General features: G+C 48.6%; 1 protein-coding gene across 4 annotated transcripts in view; it reads left to right on the forward strand.

Moving 5' to 3' along the window:
• Positions 1–18,640, forward strand: part of DEPTOR (DEP domain containing MTOR interacting protein) — a 164,591-nt gene that overhangs the window by 61,341 nt on the left and 84,610 nt on the right. For all 4 annotated transcript variants that reach the window (XM_043879311.1, XM_043879309.1, XM_043879308.1 and 1 more), the window contains exon 4: positions 17,764–17,942. In XM_043879311.1, the coding sequence (XP_043735246.1) occupies positions 17,764–17,942 (179 nt within the window). The remainder of the gene's footprint in view (positions 1–17,763; positions 17,943–18,640) is intronic.

Consider the following 18,640-nt stretch of genomic DNA (forward strand, 5'->3'; position numbering starts at 1 on the left):
GTAGCCTTTCCGTAACACCCGACACTCCCGGGCTCTGGACACTGCCCGCCCTCTTAATCCCGGGGCCCGCGGTTGTTCTGGTCGCGGTCCCATGGGCTGGGGCCTTCACCATCTCCTCTAGTTTCCCGTAACCCTGCCCGTAGCTTGAGTGGTTCTTTTATGATATACTACCTCCGTGGTAAAGAATCTGCCTGCAGTGCAGGAGACATGGGCCCAGTCCCTGGGTCGGGAAGGTCCCCTGGAGGAGGAAATGGCAACCCACTCCAGGATTCTTGCCTGGAGAATCCCACTGACAGAGGAGCCTGGCGGGCTACAGTCCATGGGGTTACAAGAGAGTTGGACACGACTGAGGACTGAGCGTATAAGGAAGCTCCCAGGAACCTCCTATTAGCCCATTTGTAACTAAAAAAAAAAATACCATTTATTTGTCTGGCTGCGTCAGGCCTTAGTTGCAGGGTCTTCATTGCAGCGTGCTCGATCTTCCTTGTGGTAGGCAGGATCTAGTTCCCTGACCAGGGATTGAACCTGGGCCGCCTGCATTGGAAGCTCGATGTCTTCGCCATTGGACCACCAGCGAAGTCCAGCCCATATGTACATTTTTGTAGTTTCCTGCTGGGACCCTGATTGGCGGAGCCTGTGAGACCCTACCCAGGATCTGAAACGAGTCCTCTCCTATCTCCTTGAATGGACAGGCGTGCAGAATTGCCCCACTCTGTCGGTGAACATTTCACTGGCTCTTTCTGTTTCGTTCTGAGCACGTACCATGTGACGATGTGATGGTCAGAGCTGACGTGGGGTACTCTCCCTCTCGCATGAGTATGGAGTATGGTTGGGTTATAAGAAGCTTTTTTGGCTTGCTTTCTGCTCCCGTATCAACCTGCATTCTAGCTCAGCCGCCACACCAGCTGTTTCTCCAAGATGGTCGTGCTGAGGTTTCCATCTCTCCCGCTCGACTAGAAGCCATCTGGGGTCGTGCACCTTGCGGTTGCGCACAACGTCGGAGCCTCAGCGTCCAGCATAGCGCGTGTACCAGATAGATGTTTGCTGAAGAGATGAACAGGTCAACGCATGCACGGCCAGCCTTACTCAGGAGCGAAGTCACTGGGCGGCCCCTTTCTGTGCCAACCTTGGCATGTGCAGATTGGACTGAAGCCAGGGGTACATACATGCTCGTCTAAGATCACTATTTGTATTGACTCATTGTAGGTTCTGATCACAAACATTCAAAGGATAAGAAGGATCATTACCACCATCATTTTAAGTCATCGATTATGGCCATACTCACAGCCATCAGGACTCATAGTGAGGCTGAATCCACAGCCACACTCGGGACTTCTGTGCATTAGAAAAAGTACCTCACCGTCTTTAGAACACACCATGCTAAATATTTTAATTCTTCCTGCACTTCCAAGAGGGAGAGATTTCCCCCATCAATTTACAAGGAAGGAAGGAAGGAAGGCTAATTTGAGATGGGCCAAGTTACCTGCTTTAAACCTCCAGTTGCTAAAGAGGGACCCTGGCCGAAACTGCAGCTCTTTCCTTTCCCACGAACAGCATTAAAAGTTAAAAATCTCAGTTCCTTGAGGGAACCTGTAGAAGTGGAATCCTGTGTCCGGCGTGCTCTGAATCCAGTGACTCTAGTTCTCTCCGAGTGTCAGTTGATTCCATCTGGAAGAGATGAAGTATGCGGAGTCTTCTAGCGGAAACGGCTTCGGTCTGTCTCTAAGTGTTAGTCTGGAGTGAATGATCCAGGCGGTGGGGCAGGGCGAGGCGCTGCCAGGCCTTCTGCAGTGAGGCCTGAGAACACCCACGGAGCAGAGGAGGAAGGGCCTCCTGGGAGAAGAGGCTCTGATTCGAGCAGAGTGAAAGCGGACCTCCAGGATGGCAGCAGTGGGAGGCTTCTGGGGGAGTGGGGTTGAGGTTGGAGCTTATCCTTCCATTATTAGAGGCTTTGTGTGGAGGCTCCTTGGGTAGGTGGCGTTGTCTTTAAATGCAGAGATGACTCCAGGGGTGTAGATGCTTTTTTGTTTTCTTTGCTTTGTTTGCTAAATGGAAACATCCCTGCTTAATCACTTCTTCATGCAGAGCTGGGGAGTGTCAGCCATGGCTTTATTCTACCAAGTGGGAAACACCAAATTGTCAGGAAGCATTTACTAATTTCAGAGCCCCTAACAGAAGGCCTTCAGACCAGAAGGAAAGAAAATCCACATAGCATTTTTAACTCTCCTGAAGTCAAATGTGTCGTCCAACTTTAACTAGGAAGTTACACGTATTGAAGTATAGTGTATATACACTTCACGTGAGTGTGCAGCTCCCTGTTCACAAATTGAACACACATACGAACAACTACCCGAACGATATTTTTATAAAATTGTCCTCCGTATTCTACCATGATTCTGTCTCCTAAATAAGACTTTAACTTTTACTTCAGTGTTAGCATTCTCTAGAAATAAAATTTCCTTTGAAGTGGCTAAACATTTGCTTTTCTGCATTTTATATGTCCTCTCCCCAGCGTGCTTGGAGTGGGTCCCTTTGGCTGGTTGGGAGGTGGGCCCACCTGGGAAGGAACGACAGGACTTGCTGAGGGTGAACCTCCAGGGAGGTGGGTGCTGGGGGGTGTGTGTGTGTCTGCGCCCGCGTGCATCCCTTGTTCACTGCGGCTTGGCACCAGGCGCTGTGCCCGATGCCACGGAGATTAGCTCTGACTCTGACCGCACTGTGGAGCTGAGCGTTCTGCCTTCATGGCACACAAGAAGGAACTCGGGGTCCCGGAGCCCGACCCCAGCTCGGAAGTCACAGTCCAGAGGTTCAGACTGGAGGCTGGCCCCCACTGCCGCTGCCGCCCTGGACCCGTGGAGAGAAGGGTGTCGTCCAGCCCAGCTCCAGACTGCTCCTGCTGGACCGGCTATCGCTGTCTGCAGAGACCGCCCACCTGCCCTGGGCCAGAGACGCGGGGGACCGAGCAATCTCTCCTTGCCCGCACGTGGCCCTCCCCAGCGCAGCCTCCCCTCTATCCGTGCCAAGAGGTGGCTGAGTCTCCACGAGCATCCCCGTGAGCACCAGCGGCTCCAGTTCACTGGGCGTTTTCTCTCATCTCTTTTCTCCTGGACTGAGGTTATCGACTGGCCCTTTGCTCATGATGGTCCCCGCTGGTTTCTAGCAGGTGGCTGAAAGCAAAGTGGACAAGAGCAGTTTCAAGCTTTCCAGAAGTTTGGGAACCTTGCTTCGTCATCGTCCTTCCAGAGCAGGAACCTTGACTTGTTCTTTGTGTCCCAGTGACCGATGCAGGGCGGGGTAAATGGTGATCCGTGTGTTGGGAGGGGGTTTGTGATGGCACAACGGAAGACCCTGGTTGAAAGAAGAGAGAAGAGACTGCTTCCCGTTCTTTTCCGTGTAACCGTAGCGAATAGGCGGGACCCAGCAGCCTCTGTCACAGCCTGCTGACCTGCAGAAGGTAGCCCCTGTTTATGGGTCCAGTTTCCTGTCATTCCCCTACCTCTTTAAGGCATACTCATTTGATTTTCCCTAGTTGGTATTATCTTTATTTTTTTCTCAAGTACTTTATCTTACCCTTTCTAACTGTCTTTCTTTGCCTTTTTTCCCCCTTTGTTTTTGGCAGCAAATCCTTCTATTTTCTAATAATTATGGACGCATCCAAAATAAATAATAACCATTCCCTTAAAAGAAGCCTTTATAATCTGTTTGAGAACGCAGTTGCCCTTGACAGTGGTTTGAAAGCCTCACAGAGGTTTGAATCATTTTGAATTCAGTGTAGAAGTGCTTGGTTACTCTCCTTGTGTAATTTTTTGGTTATGAAACCGTAGCTGAATGCAGCCTTTTAGGACAGCCGTGGCCTTGGAATTCACACTCGGCTTCTGCCTGAAGCTGATTCAACTTCAGTAACAACTGAGATGTTTAATGCATCCACACTAAAGGCTGGTGATATTGGGCACAGCAGCACTAAAGACCACAGGGAACGTGAACATTGCAACTCCGGTTCCGAATTATCAGCCTCGTCAGAGCACAAAACCGGCACTGAAAAGTTCTTGCTTTTTTTCCCGAAAATTTAAAATAGCGAGCAGAGAGGAAGGGATTTTACCCTTCAGAGATAATGACGCTCTGTCACTGCTGCTTGTGGCACACCGTGGCGTCAGCCAGCTGATTAACAAATATTTGCCCAGTACCTGGTGTATACTGCCTCCCGGGGCTGGGTTTTCTAAGAAGTAAAAGCTCTGAATGCATGGTGTCTGTCCTTCAGAAGCTTCTAGCTGAGCTGAAGGGGTAAAAATAGTGTGCTAAAAATTGAGAGACTTTATATGAAACTATGGTATTGACTTAAAGTTCAAAAAAAGGAGAGATCTGTGTGAATTACTTCTAAGTTAGGGTATTTTCAGAGAGGGCAGTAGTTTCTCTAGCCCTCAGAGCCCCTTTGTGCAAATGAGAAGCAGATGCCCTCTGCCCTTTCCTTCAGACCCCTACCATCCTGCTTGTCCCCCGGGACGGCTCCTCGCGAGCGGGCCCTGCGTCTCGGGCCTCGCCTGTCACTGGAGCAGGCTCCCTTGTGCACTGAGCTTCCTTTTTGTGAAGAACGGTTTAAATTTTTCCAGGGAAAGGGAGGGAGGAGGATGTGAGGGAACAATACAAGTAAAGAAAAATGATGAGAAAGAGTGTATAGTATGAAGCAAGTGGAGGAAGGTGAAAGGTATTTGTTGGCAAAGGGTGTACAATGCTGTTTTTCTTCCTTTTCCTTCACCTTTTTTTAGTATATACTAGTGTTTTACTGATATATAGTAGCCAAACAGCTTTCGGTTTACTAGTTCCAAACCAAATGATTATGAAAATTTTGTCTGTTTATCCGTATCACATCTATTCAATAGAAAAAAAAGCATAGTATTCAAAAATAATCAATGCTTACATAAACATTTCCCCATAATTCGTACTTTCTTCCTACTCACACAAGTCAGTGTTATTTTTTCAAACTGTATTTTGGAAGCATACATCTAAATATGTGATTTATACATGGGGAGCAACTGTGTTATCCTGAGTATTAATATAAGCATTTTGTCAGGAACAAGTCATCTGGTTAAATATAAACTTAACCTTAGGGACTTCTCTGGTGGTCCAGCACTTAAAGACTCCATTCTCCCAATGCAGGGGCCCAGGCTCAATTCCTGGTCAGGGGAGCTGGACCCACACACCACAACTGAAGACCCTGCACATTGCAGCTAAGACCCCACGGGCTATAACTCAGTCCTGGAGCAGACAAATAAATGAAAAAATAATTAAAACATAAGTAAAGAAACTTAACCTTAATGTAACTTCTTTATTGATAAATCCCCCCCGCCCCCCAGTTATAAGCATAGTATATTCTGTCTGGGGAATAATGTGAGTGATAGAGAATTCTATTAAGAAGAAAGGAAAAAGCATCCAGAAACTGCCCCCAGGGTAAAGTAACTCAATATTTGGATGAATAAATTTTTAGTTTCTAATGATTATCATGTATATAATTTTATGTTTTGCTTTTCAGAGTGGTTTATCATTACATTAACACATGACTTTTTTGGAAGCTTTCTAGACTCTGAAGCGTCCTTTGGGCCTCATGGCCTGTGGGTCACTTTGGCTCCCTGGCTAGCTGTGCCCTGGCGCACGGTTCACATGCGTTCCCACGTTACAGGGGCCTTCTCGGGTCTTTTGAATTTTTTTCAGTGCACAAGATTACTATCAGCTGACTTCTATTCCTGTTCTGGCCCCTAAATGCAGCAGTTCCTTCTATTGTGACGTTGCCTTTCCCCTGGGCTAAAGTGAGCCTGGGAAATATGACTCAGATATATATCCAGGAAAGGGTGAGCGCAGTCACATGCCCAGTAAAATCAGTGGGTACTTTCAGGAGGTGAGTTTTGTTAATGCCTAATACCTCAAGGTGGGCGGCAGTCCGTGGGGTTGCCCAGAGTCAGACGAGACTTAGCGACTGAGCCACCTCCGCCAGCACCTCACAGGGGCTCAGTGGTGAGGGGTCCGCCTGCCGGTGCCGGAGACCCAGCTTTGCTCCCTGGGTCGGGAAGGTCCCGGTGTGGGAAGCGGCAACTCGTTCCAGCGTTCTGGCCTCGGAAGTTGCGTGGACAGAGGAGCCTGGCAGGCTGCAGTCCGTGGGGTCGACTGAGCAGCTCTTTGTGAGGTGTGTGGCTTTACATCACGAGGACAGTCGCACACAGGACCATTTTGACTAAAGATGAATTTGTTCCATAAAAATAAGACTTTCGGAGCACCGTTCCCACTTGTCACCACTAATTAAAATAGAATTGCTGTTCTTGTCTGTAGAAATATACACAGAATATTAATTCATTTTGCCATAAAGAAAGCGGTGAAATCTTAACGGCCCCATCTAGAAAACCTTTATCATCATCAATATGGCTAAAATGCATTCAGAGCTTAAGGTGAATTGGGCCCCGTGAGTGAAGCATTTTGTGTATTGTCACACTTAGGCTGTGTAGCAGCTCCCCGGGGGCACTGTCTTCATCCCCAGCGATGCTCGGGGAAGCAGTCAGGTAGCTGACAGGTGTGCAGAGTTAGGATTTGAAGCTACCTTTGCCTTTAATCTCGTGATTTTAAACCAGTGTAACTCAGGCAGTTGACATTCTGTGACTTCTGAGCCCAAGCAGCTTAAGAAGGCCTGGCATGGCTGCTTGACTTTTAACAAGAGTCAGAAAGATAATTCAATGGAGAATAAATAGTCTTTTTAACAAAATGGTGCTGAGATAACTGGATAACTGCATGCAAATAAGCAGTTTGACCCTCGCCTCATGCCTTCTAGAAAAATTAACTCAAGATGGATTATAGAACTAAATTTAAAAGCTAAAACTATAAAACTCTTAGAGAAGACAGCATAGGAGTAAACTTCCATGGGCTGGTGTCAGGCAGTGTTTCTGACATGTGACCCCCAAAGCACAAGCCACAAAAGAGAAAAATAGATAAATTGGACTACCTCAAAAATTAAAGCCTTTGGGACTGCAAATAGCCTTGAAGAAAGTGACAGAACAACGCATAAAACGGGAGAGTTAGTTCAGTTCAGTCGCTCAGTCATGTCCGACTCTTTGCGACCGCATGAACCACAGCACACCAGCCCTCCCTGTCCATCACCAACCCCCGGAGTTTACTCAAACCCATGTCCATTGAGTCAGTGATGCCATCCAGCCATCTCATCCTCTGTCGTCCCCTTCTCCTCCTGCCCTCAATCCCTCCCAGCATCAGGGTCTTTTCAAACAAGTCAGCTCTTCCCATCAGGTGGCCAAAGAATTGGAGTTTCAGCTTCAACATCAAAACGGGAGAAAATATCTGCAAATCATCATCTGATTAAGAACTTGCATCAAAGAATATATAAAAGATGCTTAAATTCAAGTAACCTCATTTTCCAGTGGACAAAGCATCAGAGTAGATGCTTCTCCAAAGAAGATATATAAATGTACATCAAGCATACAAAACCATGCTTAGTATCAGTAATCATCAGGGGAATGCAGATCGAAACCACTCTGAGACATCTCTTCACACCCACTAGGAGGGTCCTGATGAAGAACAGACGGCAAATGCTGGAGAGGACGTGGGGAAGTTAGAGCTCTCACACTTCACTGGTGGGAGTGCAGAGCGGCACAGCCACTTTGGGAAATGTCTGGCATTTTCGCAAAAGATTAAGAAGAGTTATTATATGACCCAACGATTCTGCTTCTTGGTGTATATCCAAGAGAAAAGAAAACATGTCCACATAAAAACTTGTACATTATGTGTACATAATGAGGGATGGGGATGGAGAAGTGGGGAATGATCGCTAATAGTACAGTGTTTCCTTTGGGGTGATAAGGTATCTTAACATGGATTGTAGGGATGGATGTACACCTCTATGTATATACTGAAAACCATTGCATTTTGCATGTTGAATGGGTTAGTTGTCTGGCAAGTGGATTATATTCTGTAACATCTTGCAAAAAAACCTAAGCAAACTTTTTGGCCAACCCAATGTATTAATAATATTCTCTCATTATTATTAATGTCTTAATATGCTAATGAAAGTGTAAGTAAAATTCTGGCAGCATCTGCTTCCTTCCTCTTGAGCTGTGTGTCTCAGTGTCCAGGGCGTCTCGTGGGAGAGGCTGTGCTGACGGAGGGGCACCCAGCCCAGACGTCCAGCCCGAGCCGCCGTCCGCCTGCGGTGCGTGACGGACCCCGAGCAAGGCTGGCGGAGGAGCTGCCCCGCTGAGCCCCAGGCAGTCTGTGGAGCTCTGAGACACGATTAGTGCTGGCTTCCTAAGAAGATTGTTTTACTGGAGTGTGGTTGATTTACAGTGTTGTGTTACTGTCTGGCATGCAGCAGAGTGACTTGGTTATGCACATATATTAACATGTGTGTATGTATGTATACATGTATATATGTGTGTGTTTACATATAGGTGTATGTGCTACGTATCTATATCTGCTAATCCCAAGCTCCCAGTCGGTTCCTCCACACACCTTCCCCCTTGACAACCACGAGTCTTTTCTCTCTCTCTGAGTGCGTTTCTGTTTCACAAATACGTTCATTCGTGCCATGTTTTAGATTCTACATATAAGGGCTATCACATGGTATTTGTCTTTCTCTTTCTGACTTACCTCACTTAGTCTGATAATCTCCAAGTCCGTCCATGTGCTGCAGATGGTATTTCATTCTTTTTTATGGCTGAGTAGTGTTCCACGGTATACATGTACCATATCTTCTGTATCCATTCATCTGTCAGTGGACATTTAGGTTCTTTCCAAGTGTTGGTTATTGTAAATAGTGCTTCTGTGAACGTGGGATGCAGGTATCTTTTTGAATTAGAATTTTGTCTGGATGTATGCCCAGGAGTGGGATTGCTGAATCTTAATAGCTTCCCTGGTGGCTCAGCTGATAAAGAATCTGCCTGCAATGCGGGACACCTGGGTTCAACCCCTGGATTGGGAAGATCCCCTGGGGAAAGGAAACGCTACCCACTCCAGTATTCTGATCTGGAGAATTCCATGGACTGTATAGTCCATGGGGTCGCAAAGAGTCGGACACGACAGAGCGGCTTTCACTTTCATGGCACCTCTATTTTTAGTTTTTTGAGAAACTTCCATACTGTTTTCCATACTGGCTGCACTAATTTACATTCCCATAAGTGGTGGTGGTTTTAAGTCACCAAGCTTTGAGGCAGCTTGTTGCATAGTAAGAGATCATTGGACCAAGTAGTGAGTCAAATTATTGCTTTAACACCATGACTACATGTTGACACTAAAATCAAATCCCAGCAAGGCTTTGTGGTAAAGAGAAGAATCTGGGCAGGAATAGCCCTTGATTCTAAGGGAAAATGGGGTCAGAAGACCTTCAGGGTTGCGGGGCATGTGTAAATGGTAGGTGAGCCCAGCCAGGCGGGCTTGGCAGCTGGTCTCTGCTGAAGCTCACTTTGGCAGCGGCAGCTCACCAGCCATTTGTCCAGCGGCCACCAGCCCCTCAGCAGGAGCCCTGGAGGGCTGGCCGTTTGTGTCTCTGGTTACACGAAGTGACCCAGCCAAACCTCTGTCCCGCTGTCCTCGCCACCCCCCTCAAAAGGAAGGTTGCTGAGCTGGAAGGGACAGTGTGGTTGGACAGCAGGTGAAGGCTGGGCGTCTGTGTCTGTATCTTAAACGGAGAGTGTCCGTCAGGATGGAACTTCTGACTCACCTTGTCTCCATGCGGGGTCATTCTAAGGGTGGCTCCCCGCCCCCCCTTTTCTGGCTGCCCTGTGGCGTGAGGGATCTTGGTTCCCGAATCAGGGATCAAACCCACGCCCCCTGCAGTGGAAGGATGGAATTTGGTTCCCTGGGCTGTCTGGGAGGTCTAAGAGGGCTGTTTTTCACATACTCCCAGGTGAGTGATCTGTCACAGGGGAATGCAGAGAAATGAGTTTCATGTATTCATCCAGCAAATACTTCTTAGGACCTGTGATACTAGGAAACAGCTGTCCACCCCAGAGACAAGGAGCCTGGTCTCAAAAAAGCTCATAATTAAGTGAGCTGGTCATGCCTGCATGGATCTGAGGAGGCCTTGCAGGGAGCCCTTAAAAGTGGCACATGGTCCAGCTTTGTGGGATGGGAGATTTCCTCGAGGAATAAAGTCTGAAACCAGGAAACCAAGGAAGCTAGTTTCCCTCGTCTTCGCTCTACCTTCTTTGAGGGCCAAAGAAACGGAAGAAATAACGCCATGCCTCGGCATTCTGTTTTCTAGATTCCCATTACCGATGCGGGCTCCCAGGTCTAACTCCATGTGGCTCTACTTTATGCAGTTTATTTCCAGGACCTTCTGGGATTCACTCACTGCCCCTTCAGTACTTTCCAACTGATGTGACAGGTCTCTTTGTGGGTTTCACATGTGTTTTGCCATTACCCCCTGATAGGAGGTGGCTCAGTGGTAAAGAGTCTGCCTGCAATGCCGGAAAACATGGGTTTGATCCGTGGGTAGGCAAAATCCCCTGGAGAAGGAAATGGAAACCCACTCTTGTATGCTTGCCTGGAAAATCCCATGGACAGAGGAGCCTGGCGGGCTACAGTTTGGGTTGCAAAAGACTTGGACACAACTTAGCGTCTAAGCAACAACTAAACAACATTGATATGAATATATTCTAGTTATCTATCCCTACAGAACAAATCACCTTCACACTGAGTAGTTTAAAACAACAGATGGTGTGTTATTTCTTCTGATTCTGTGGGTTTTAGGGCCATTCCTGTGCTGGGTCCCCCGGGCTCATTCGTACTGTTGCTGGGGGTCAGTGGAGCTGGAATACCCAAAGGCCTCCTCCTCACGTCTGAGAGAGATGCTGGCCGCTGCCCTGGCCTTGTGGCCTCTCCACCGCCAGTAGGCTGCACTGGCTTCCTTACCCGGCCGCCTCAGTGTGGCGTTCCGAGGGGGTGAGAGGACATTGCACGGCCTCCAAAAGCCTTGCCTTGGAAGACAGTGATGCTGCTTCTGCTGTGTCTAGTGCTGCTCAGAGAGGTAGCCCGGGGTCAAGGGAAGGGGCAGTAGACTCAGCCTCTTGATGGGAGAAGCAGTGAAGTCACGTTGGGAAGAAGCATGCGAGGAGCTGTTGTGGCCGTCTCCTGTGAAGTGTCTTCAGGATTCTGCCCCTCGTGTTGATTATATGTGGTGGTTGTCCCTTCTTCTAAGAAGGGCCTGGTCGTGATTATGGGCTTCCGTGGTGGCTCAGATGGTAACGAATCTGCCTGTGATGCAGAAGACCCAAGTTGGATCCCTGGGTGAGGAAGATCCCCTGGAGGAAGGACATGGCAACCCATTCCAGTATTGCGTTAAACACGATTCTTACGGCTCACACGTACGCAGCTGCTCTGGCCCTCTGAGAGCACCCTCATCTCTAGGCTGGATCGAAGTACAGAAGAGGGCTGACTTGGGAAGAGATCTAAATAATACTCTTTTCTGCAGATTTAATTTTTTTATTGAAGTGCAACTACAATGTTATATTGTAATTACTGCAAATGAGTATTGTAATTTTTCTTGAAGATAATTTGCAGTGTTATGTTGGTTTCAAGTCGGCAACAAAGTGATTCAGTTATGCATGCATACATATCCTTTCTCAGTTTCTTTTCCGGTGTAGGTTGTTGCACGATATTGGGTGGAGTTCCCTGTGCTACACAGTAGGTCCTTCTCGTTTACTTACTTGTCTGTAGTAGTGTATGTGTTGATCCTAAATTAACCCTGATTAATCTCTGCCAATAAGATCTCTTTTTAAAGAGTTCTAAATAAGGTTTCTAATGAGTTCAGTTGTATGCTAATACACTTCACGTGTGCCTGAGTGCTGCGTTGCTTCAGTCACGTTGCAGCCTTTGTGACCCTGTGGACTGTAGCCCGCCAGCCTCCTCTGTCCTTGGCATTGTCCAGGAAGGAGCACTAGAGTGTCCTGCCACGCCCTCCTCCTGGGGATCTTGCCGCTCCAGAGACTGAAGGCAGCTCTCTTATGTCTCTCGGACTGGCAGGCGGGTTGTTTACCGCTAGGACCACCTGGGTGGCCAGTAGATTTATAAATAAAGACTCTTAATCGCTTCATGGCCTTTTGGCGAAGATCCAGTATGGGATCTATTCTTACAGCATGTTAAAAAGCAGAGACATTGCTTTGCAGACAGAGGCGCGTCTGGTCAACGCTATGGTTTTTCCAGTGGTCATGTATGGATGTGAGAGTTGGACTATAAAGAAAGCTGAGCACCGAACAACTGATGCTTTTGAACTGTGTTGTTTGAGAAGACTCTTGAGAGTCCCTTGGACTGCAAGGAGATCAAACCAGTCCATCCTAAAGGAAATTGGTCCTGAATATTCACTGGAAGGACTGATGCTGAACCTCCAATACTTTGGCCACCTGATGCGAAGAGTTGACTCATTGGAAAAGACCCTGATGCTGGGAGGGATTGAGGGCAGGAGGAGAAGGGGACGACAGAGGATGAGATGGTAGATGACATCACCGACTCAATGGACATGAGTTTGGGTAAACTCCGGGAGTTGGTGATGGACAGGGAGGCCTGGCGTGCTGCAGTCCATGGGGTTGTAAAGAGTTGGACACAACTGAGCAACTGAACTGAACTTTTAAATATAAAAGCATACACTATGTGCTTAGAACTTTTTTTTAACAGAAATTTTTAATGACAGCAATCCAGTGAAGACAATAGCACATGTATTATTTTCCTCATTTATTACGAGTTTGAGGACACTGGTGCAGTAAAAAAAAAAAAAAGAAAGAAAAAAAAGAAAACCAAGTCATTAGTTTGTGGCAGAGCTGTGTCTGAGTCCCAGTTCTCTTACTTCCCAAAGCTGTGGCCCTTTCATGGCTTCCAGTGGAACTCTGAAGGTTCTGGGAAGACAGGAGATGACTCAGAGGAGTCCCCAGAGCTGTTGGTACAAATTCATCCTGCCCTGAGGAAGGCACCATGACTAGTTAAGTATAACACTCTGTATATACATTGTCTTTTGTATCATTAAGTTGTTTTACTCAGACTCACATGTGGTTCTCACAACAGATGGGTGAAGCTATCATTACACTCTCCAGAGAAAGGAAGATTAAAAAAAGAAAACAGTTACTTGCTTTTCATCTCACAGTTACCACGTAACCATTCTGAATAAACTTAAATCTTGAGACTCCTGGTCCCGTGTTCTGGCCACAGGAGAACTGGGCTCCAAGTCTGAAAGCGTTGGCAGTGAGCACCGTGAGCACGCACCCGGGTGCGCGGGGTCGGTGCCCGTGTATGACGCGGTTTGTGAGCATCGGTAAACAGTGCGCGCCGTCATCCAGTGTTCCCATTTGGGTGAGGACTGCATTTTCTCATGGATGGAGGGGAATTGTCTTACAGTGATCCCTAAGATTTCCTCCTGCTCTAGAGTGAAATGATGCATTTTGTGTTGTATATCATTGTTAGTTTGAGAAGATTATACAGTGGAAGTGACAAACAGATTCAAGGGATTAAATCTGATAGAGTGTCTGAAGAACTATGGACAGAGGTTCGTGATATTGTACATGAGACAGGGATCACGACCATCCCCAAGAAAAATGCAAAAAAAGCAAAATGGTTGTCTGAGGAGGCCTTACAAATAGCTGAGAAACAAAGAGAAGCTAAAGGCAAAGGAGAAAAGGAAAGATATTCCCATTTGAATGCAGAGTTCCAAAGAATAGCAAGGAGAGATAAGAAAGCCTTCCTCAGTGATCAATGCAAAGAAATAGAGGAAAACAATAGAATGAGAAAGACTAGAGATCTCGTCAAGAAAATTAGAGATACCAAGGGAACATTTCATGGAAAGGTGGGCATAATAAAGGACAGAAATGGTATGGACTTAATAGAAGCAGAAGATATTAAGAAGAGGTGGCAAGAATACACAGAAGAACTATACAAAAAAGATCTTCATGATCCAGATAACCATGATGGTGTGATCACTCACCTAGAGCCAGACATCCTGGAATGTGAAGTCAGCTGGGCCTTAGGAAGCATCACTACCAACAAAGCTAATGGAGGTGATGGAATTCCAGTTGAGCTCTTTCAAATCCTAAAAGATGATGCTGTGAAAGTGCTGCACTCAATATGCCAGCAAATTTGGAAAACTCAGCAGTGGCCACAGGACTGGAAAAAGGTCCATTTTTATTCCAATTCCAAAGAAAGGCAATGCCAAAGAATGCTCAAACTACTGCACAACTGCACTCATCTCACATGCTAGCAAAGTAATGCTCAAAATTCTCCAAGCCAGGCTTCAACAGTATGTGAACTGTGAACTTCCAGATGTTCAAGCTGGACTTAGAAAAGGCAGAGGAACCAGAGATCAAATTGCCAATATCTGTTGGATTATCGAAAAAGCAAGAGAGTTCCAGAAAAACATCTATTTCTGCTTTATTGACTATGCCAAAACCTTTGACTGTGTGGATCACAACAAACTATGGAGAATTCTTCAAGAGATGGGCATACCAGACCACCTTACCTGCCTCCTGAGAAACCTGTATGCAGGTCAAGAAGCAACAGTTAGAACTGGACATGGAACAATGGACTGTTTCCAAATTGGGAAAGGAGTACATCAAGGCTGTAATTGTCAACCTGCTTACTTAACTTATATACAGAGTACATCATGAGAAATGCTGGGCTGGATGAAGCACAAGCTGGAATCAAGATTGCTGGGAGAAATATCAATAACCTCAGATATGCAGATGACACCACCCTTATAGCAGAAAAAGAAGAGGAACTAAAGAGCTTCTTGATGAAAGTGAAAGAGGAGAGTGAAAAAGCTGACTTAAAGCTCAACATTCAAAGAACGAAGATCATGGCAAGTAGATGGGGAAATAATGGAAATGACAAATTTGTTTTCTTGGGCTCCAAAATCACGGCAGATGGTGACTGCAGCCATGAAATTAAAAGATGCTTTCTCCTTGGAAGAAAAGTTATGACCAACCTAGACAGCGTGTTAAAAAGCAGAGACATTACTTTGCCAACAAAGGTCCGTCTCGTCAAGGCTATGGTTTTTCCACTGATCATGTATGGATGTGAGAGTTGGACTGTAAAGAAAGCTGAGCACCAAAGAATTGATGCTTTTGAACTGTGGTGTTTGAGAAGACTCTTGAGAGTCCCTTGGACTGCAAGGAGATCCAACCAGTCCATCCTAAAGGAGATCAGTCCTGGGTGTTCATTGGAAGGACTGATGCTGAAGCTGAAACTCCAATACTTTGGCCACCAGATGCGAAGAGCTGACTCATTTGAAAAGACCCTGAAGCTGGGAAAGATTGAAGGCAGGAGGAGAAGGGGATGACAGAGGATGAGATGGTTGGATGGCATCACCAACTCAATGGACATAGTCTGAGTAGGCTCTGGGAGATGGTGATGGACAGAGAGGCCTGGCGTGCTGCGATTCATGGGGTCGCAAAGAGTCAGACACAACTTAGTGCCTGAACAACAGCAGAATGTTTGAACTGAAAGAAGGCCAGCCCCTCTGGATGCTGGGGTCAGAGGTGAGACTGTTCCACAGGGGCGGGTCAGGGTCATGTATGCATTATAGGCTGTAGAAAGGGTTTTGGTCTCCAGTCTAAGAGCAATGAAAAGCCATGGCATCGTATCTTCCGCAGGGTCAGACATTATCAGATTTGAATTTTTGCTTTTTTACTTTTTAATTTTTAAAAATATTCACTCCTGTGGCTGCCTCGCATATCATTTGCGGCCTGTGGAGTCTGGTTCCGTGCCGGGGCTCAGACCCTGAGGGGACAGCGCTCACAGCCTCTGACACTGTTAAGAGTCAGCCGGAGCAGGGACTCCTGGGGTGCCCTTGTGCGGATGCGGGTGAAGCCTGTGCCCGGGGGGCTGTCTGCAGGTGGAGCAAAGACAGAATCTGGGAGCAGGGAGGGCTCGGGCAGGCGGTGAGCCGCACTGTCAGGCGAGGGGGCCCTAAAGGAGTCATGCAGGTCACTGCCTCAGTTCAGGCCGCCTTAGCAAAAACGCTCTAGACTGGATGGCTTCAATAACAAACGCCGTTCCTCACTGTCTGGAGCCTGGGAAGTTCAAGTCAAAGTGCTGGGGGAACACATTTTGCCACCCGAAGATATCTCTTTGGTACGTGGATTACTTTGAGCTAAAAAAACAATCAAAGCCCAGAAGGACTCCAGAGGAAAATTTGACCTTTGACCTAAAAAAATGTAGATAGAGGACTTGTTCCAGGAAAGGCGCGCTCAACGTAGATGACTCGAGTCCGAGCTGCGTGCGCAGACAGGGAGGCACCTGAGGAAGTCTGTCTGTCCAGATTCCGCTCTGTGTCCCGTTGGCTCCGCACACCACAGCAAACATTTGTTTACCAAAAGTGCTTTTTTGTCTTCGTCTGAATCTCTTTCTTCTCTTTGAAGTCCTGAACCACGACCCCCAACATCCTCTCTTGACTTCGGTGGTGTTTAAGGTTAGGGTTTTGCCCGTTTTGGTGAGTTAATCAGTTTCCCGTGTCTCTCCCCCTGTACATGTTATTTAACTTTTGTATAACTTTGTCCTGTTAATCCATCTCATGTCTGTTTAATTCACAGACCAGCCAGAAGAACCTACAAGGGTACAGGAAACTTTCTTCCTCCCTAACGGTGCTCCTCACTCATGAAATAATCACTTCCCAAACTCCCTGTCCCTAAATTGTACCACATTTGTCTTTAGTGTTTCAACATATATAAATTTTGGGAAGAGAGAAGCATTAAGTCCATAGCAAGTAATCCAATGATTTGGGAAAAGGAATCATGCCTTTAGGAAAGAAATATGAGATGTTTTTTAGAGAGGGTGCAATTTGGTTAGTAACTCCCTTTCAAGAAGGCTAAACTGAATACCGAGCTTCCCAGGTAGCACAGAGGTAAAGAATTCACCAGCCAATGCTGGAGACTCAAGAGATGTGGGTTCAATCCCTGGGCCAGGAAGTTCCCCTGGAGTAAGAAATGGCAACCCACTCCAGTATTCATGCCTGGAAGATCCCATGGACAGAGGAGACAGGCAGGCTATAGTCTGTGGGGTCACAGAGGCAGACATGGCTGAGCAGCTGACCACACACACACAAACTGATTACAGTTTGCTAAAGCTAGAGTTTTGGATTGCACTTTCAGTGTTCTTACTAATCACCAGGAAAAGATGCCTCTTGTTCACTTCTGAAGCAGCTCCTTGTCTTGACGGTTGCGTTTGGGGCAGCACATGGCAGCCACGTCTGTCTGTCTGAGAGCCTTGCTGTGACACTTCTCGGAGGCCTGGGAGGTGGGATTTCAACTGAGTGATTTTCCTTCTGTGTAGGTTTCTTTTTCTTTTTTTTTAATTGAAGTATAGTTGATTTACAGTATTATATTAGTTTTAGGTGTACACCATAGTGATTCCAAATTTTCATAGACTATTCTCTGCTGGGGCTTCCTTGGTGGCTCAGCCAGTAAAGAATCCACCTGCAATGCAGGAGACCCAGATTCAGTCCCTGGGTCGGGAAGATCCACTGGAGAAGGAAAGGGCAACACACTCCAGTATTCTTGCCTGGAGAATCCATGGATGGAGGAGCCTGGCGGGCTACAGTCCGTGGGGTCGCAAAGAGTCGGACAGGACTGAGCGACTAACACTTTCACTTTTATACTGTATTTAAAGTAGTTATAAAATATCGTCTATATTCCCCGTGCAGGACGACATCTCCCTGTAGCCTGTCGTTTGTGCCTCGTAACCCCCTCCTCCGCACTGGTTCGCGCAGGCTGCCTTATTTCCTTTCCTCTCCTCCGCCAGGTTGATGAGCCCCGAGAACACGCTCCTGCAGCCCCGGGAGGAGGAGGGGGTCAAGTACGAGCGCACCTTCATGGCGTCGGAGTTCCTGGACTGGCTGGTGCAGGAGGGGGAGGCCACGGCGCGGGAGGAGGCGGAGCAGCTCTGCCGGCGGCTCCTGGAGCATGGCATCATCCAGCACGGTGAGCGGCCTTCCCTGAGCCCGGCGCCCGCGGCCGACGCGCCTTCCCTCTCCCGGCGCCCGCGGCCCGGCGCGCCTTCCCTCTCCCGGCGCCCGCGGCCCGACGCGCCTTCCCTCTCCCGGCGCCCGCGGCCCGACGCCCCTTCCCTCTCCCGGCGCCCGCGGCCCGACGCGCCTTCCCTGAGCCCGGCGCCCACGGCCTGACGCGCCTTCCCTCTCCCGGCGCCCGCGGCCGACGCGCCTTCCCTCTCCCGGCGCCCGCGGCCCGGCGCGCTCTCCTGGCGCCCGCGGCCCGGCGCGCCTTCCCTCTCCCGGCGCCCGCGGCCCGACGCCCCTTCCCTGAGCCCGGCGCCCGCGGCCCGACGCCCCTTCCCTGAGCCCGGCGCCCGCGGCCCGACGCCCCTTCCCTGAGCCCGGCGCCCGCGGCCCGACGCGCCTTCCCTCTCCCGGCGCCCGCGGCCCGACCCAGACTCTCTTCCCTGAGCCCGGCGCCCTCTCCCGGCGCCCGCGGCCCGACGCGCCTTCCCTGAGCCCGGCGCCCGCGGCCCGACGCGCCTTCCCTGAGCCCGGCGCCCGCGGCCCGACGCGCCTTCCCTCTCCCGGCGCCCGCGGCCCGACGCGCCTTCCCTCTCCCGGCGCCCGCGGCCCGACGCGCCTTCCCTCTCCCGGCGCCCGCGGCCCGACGCCCCTTCCCTCTCC

Source organism: Cervus elaphus, chromosome 21 (genome assembly GCF_910594005.1).
Source record: "Cervus elaphus chromosome 21, mCerEla1.1, whole genome shotgun sequence".
In the NCBI taxonomy this organism is placed as follows: domain Eukaryota; kingdom Metazoa; phylum Chordata; class Mammalia; order Artiodactyla; family Cervidae; genus Cervus; species Cervus elaphus.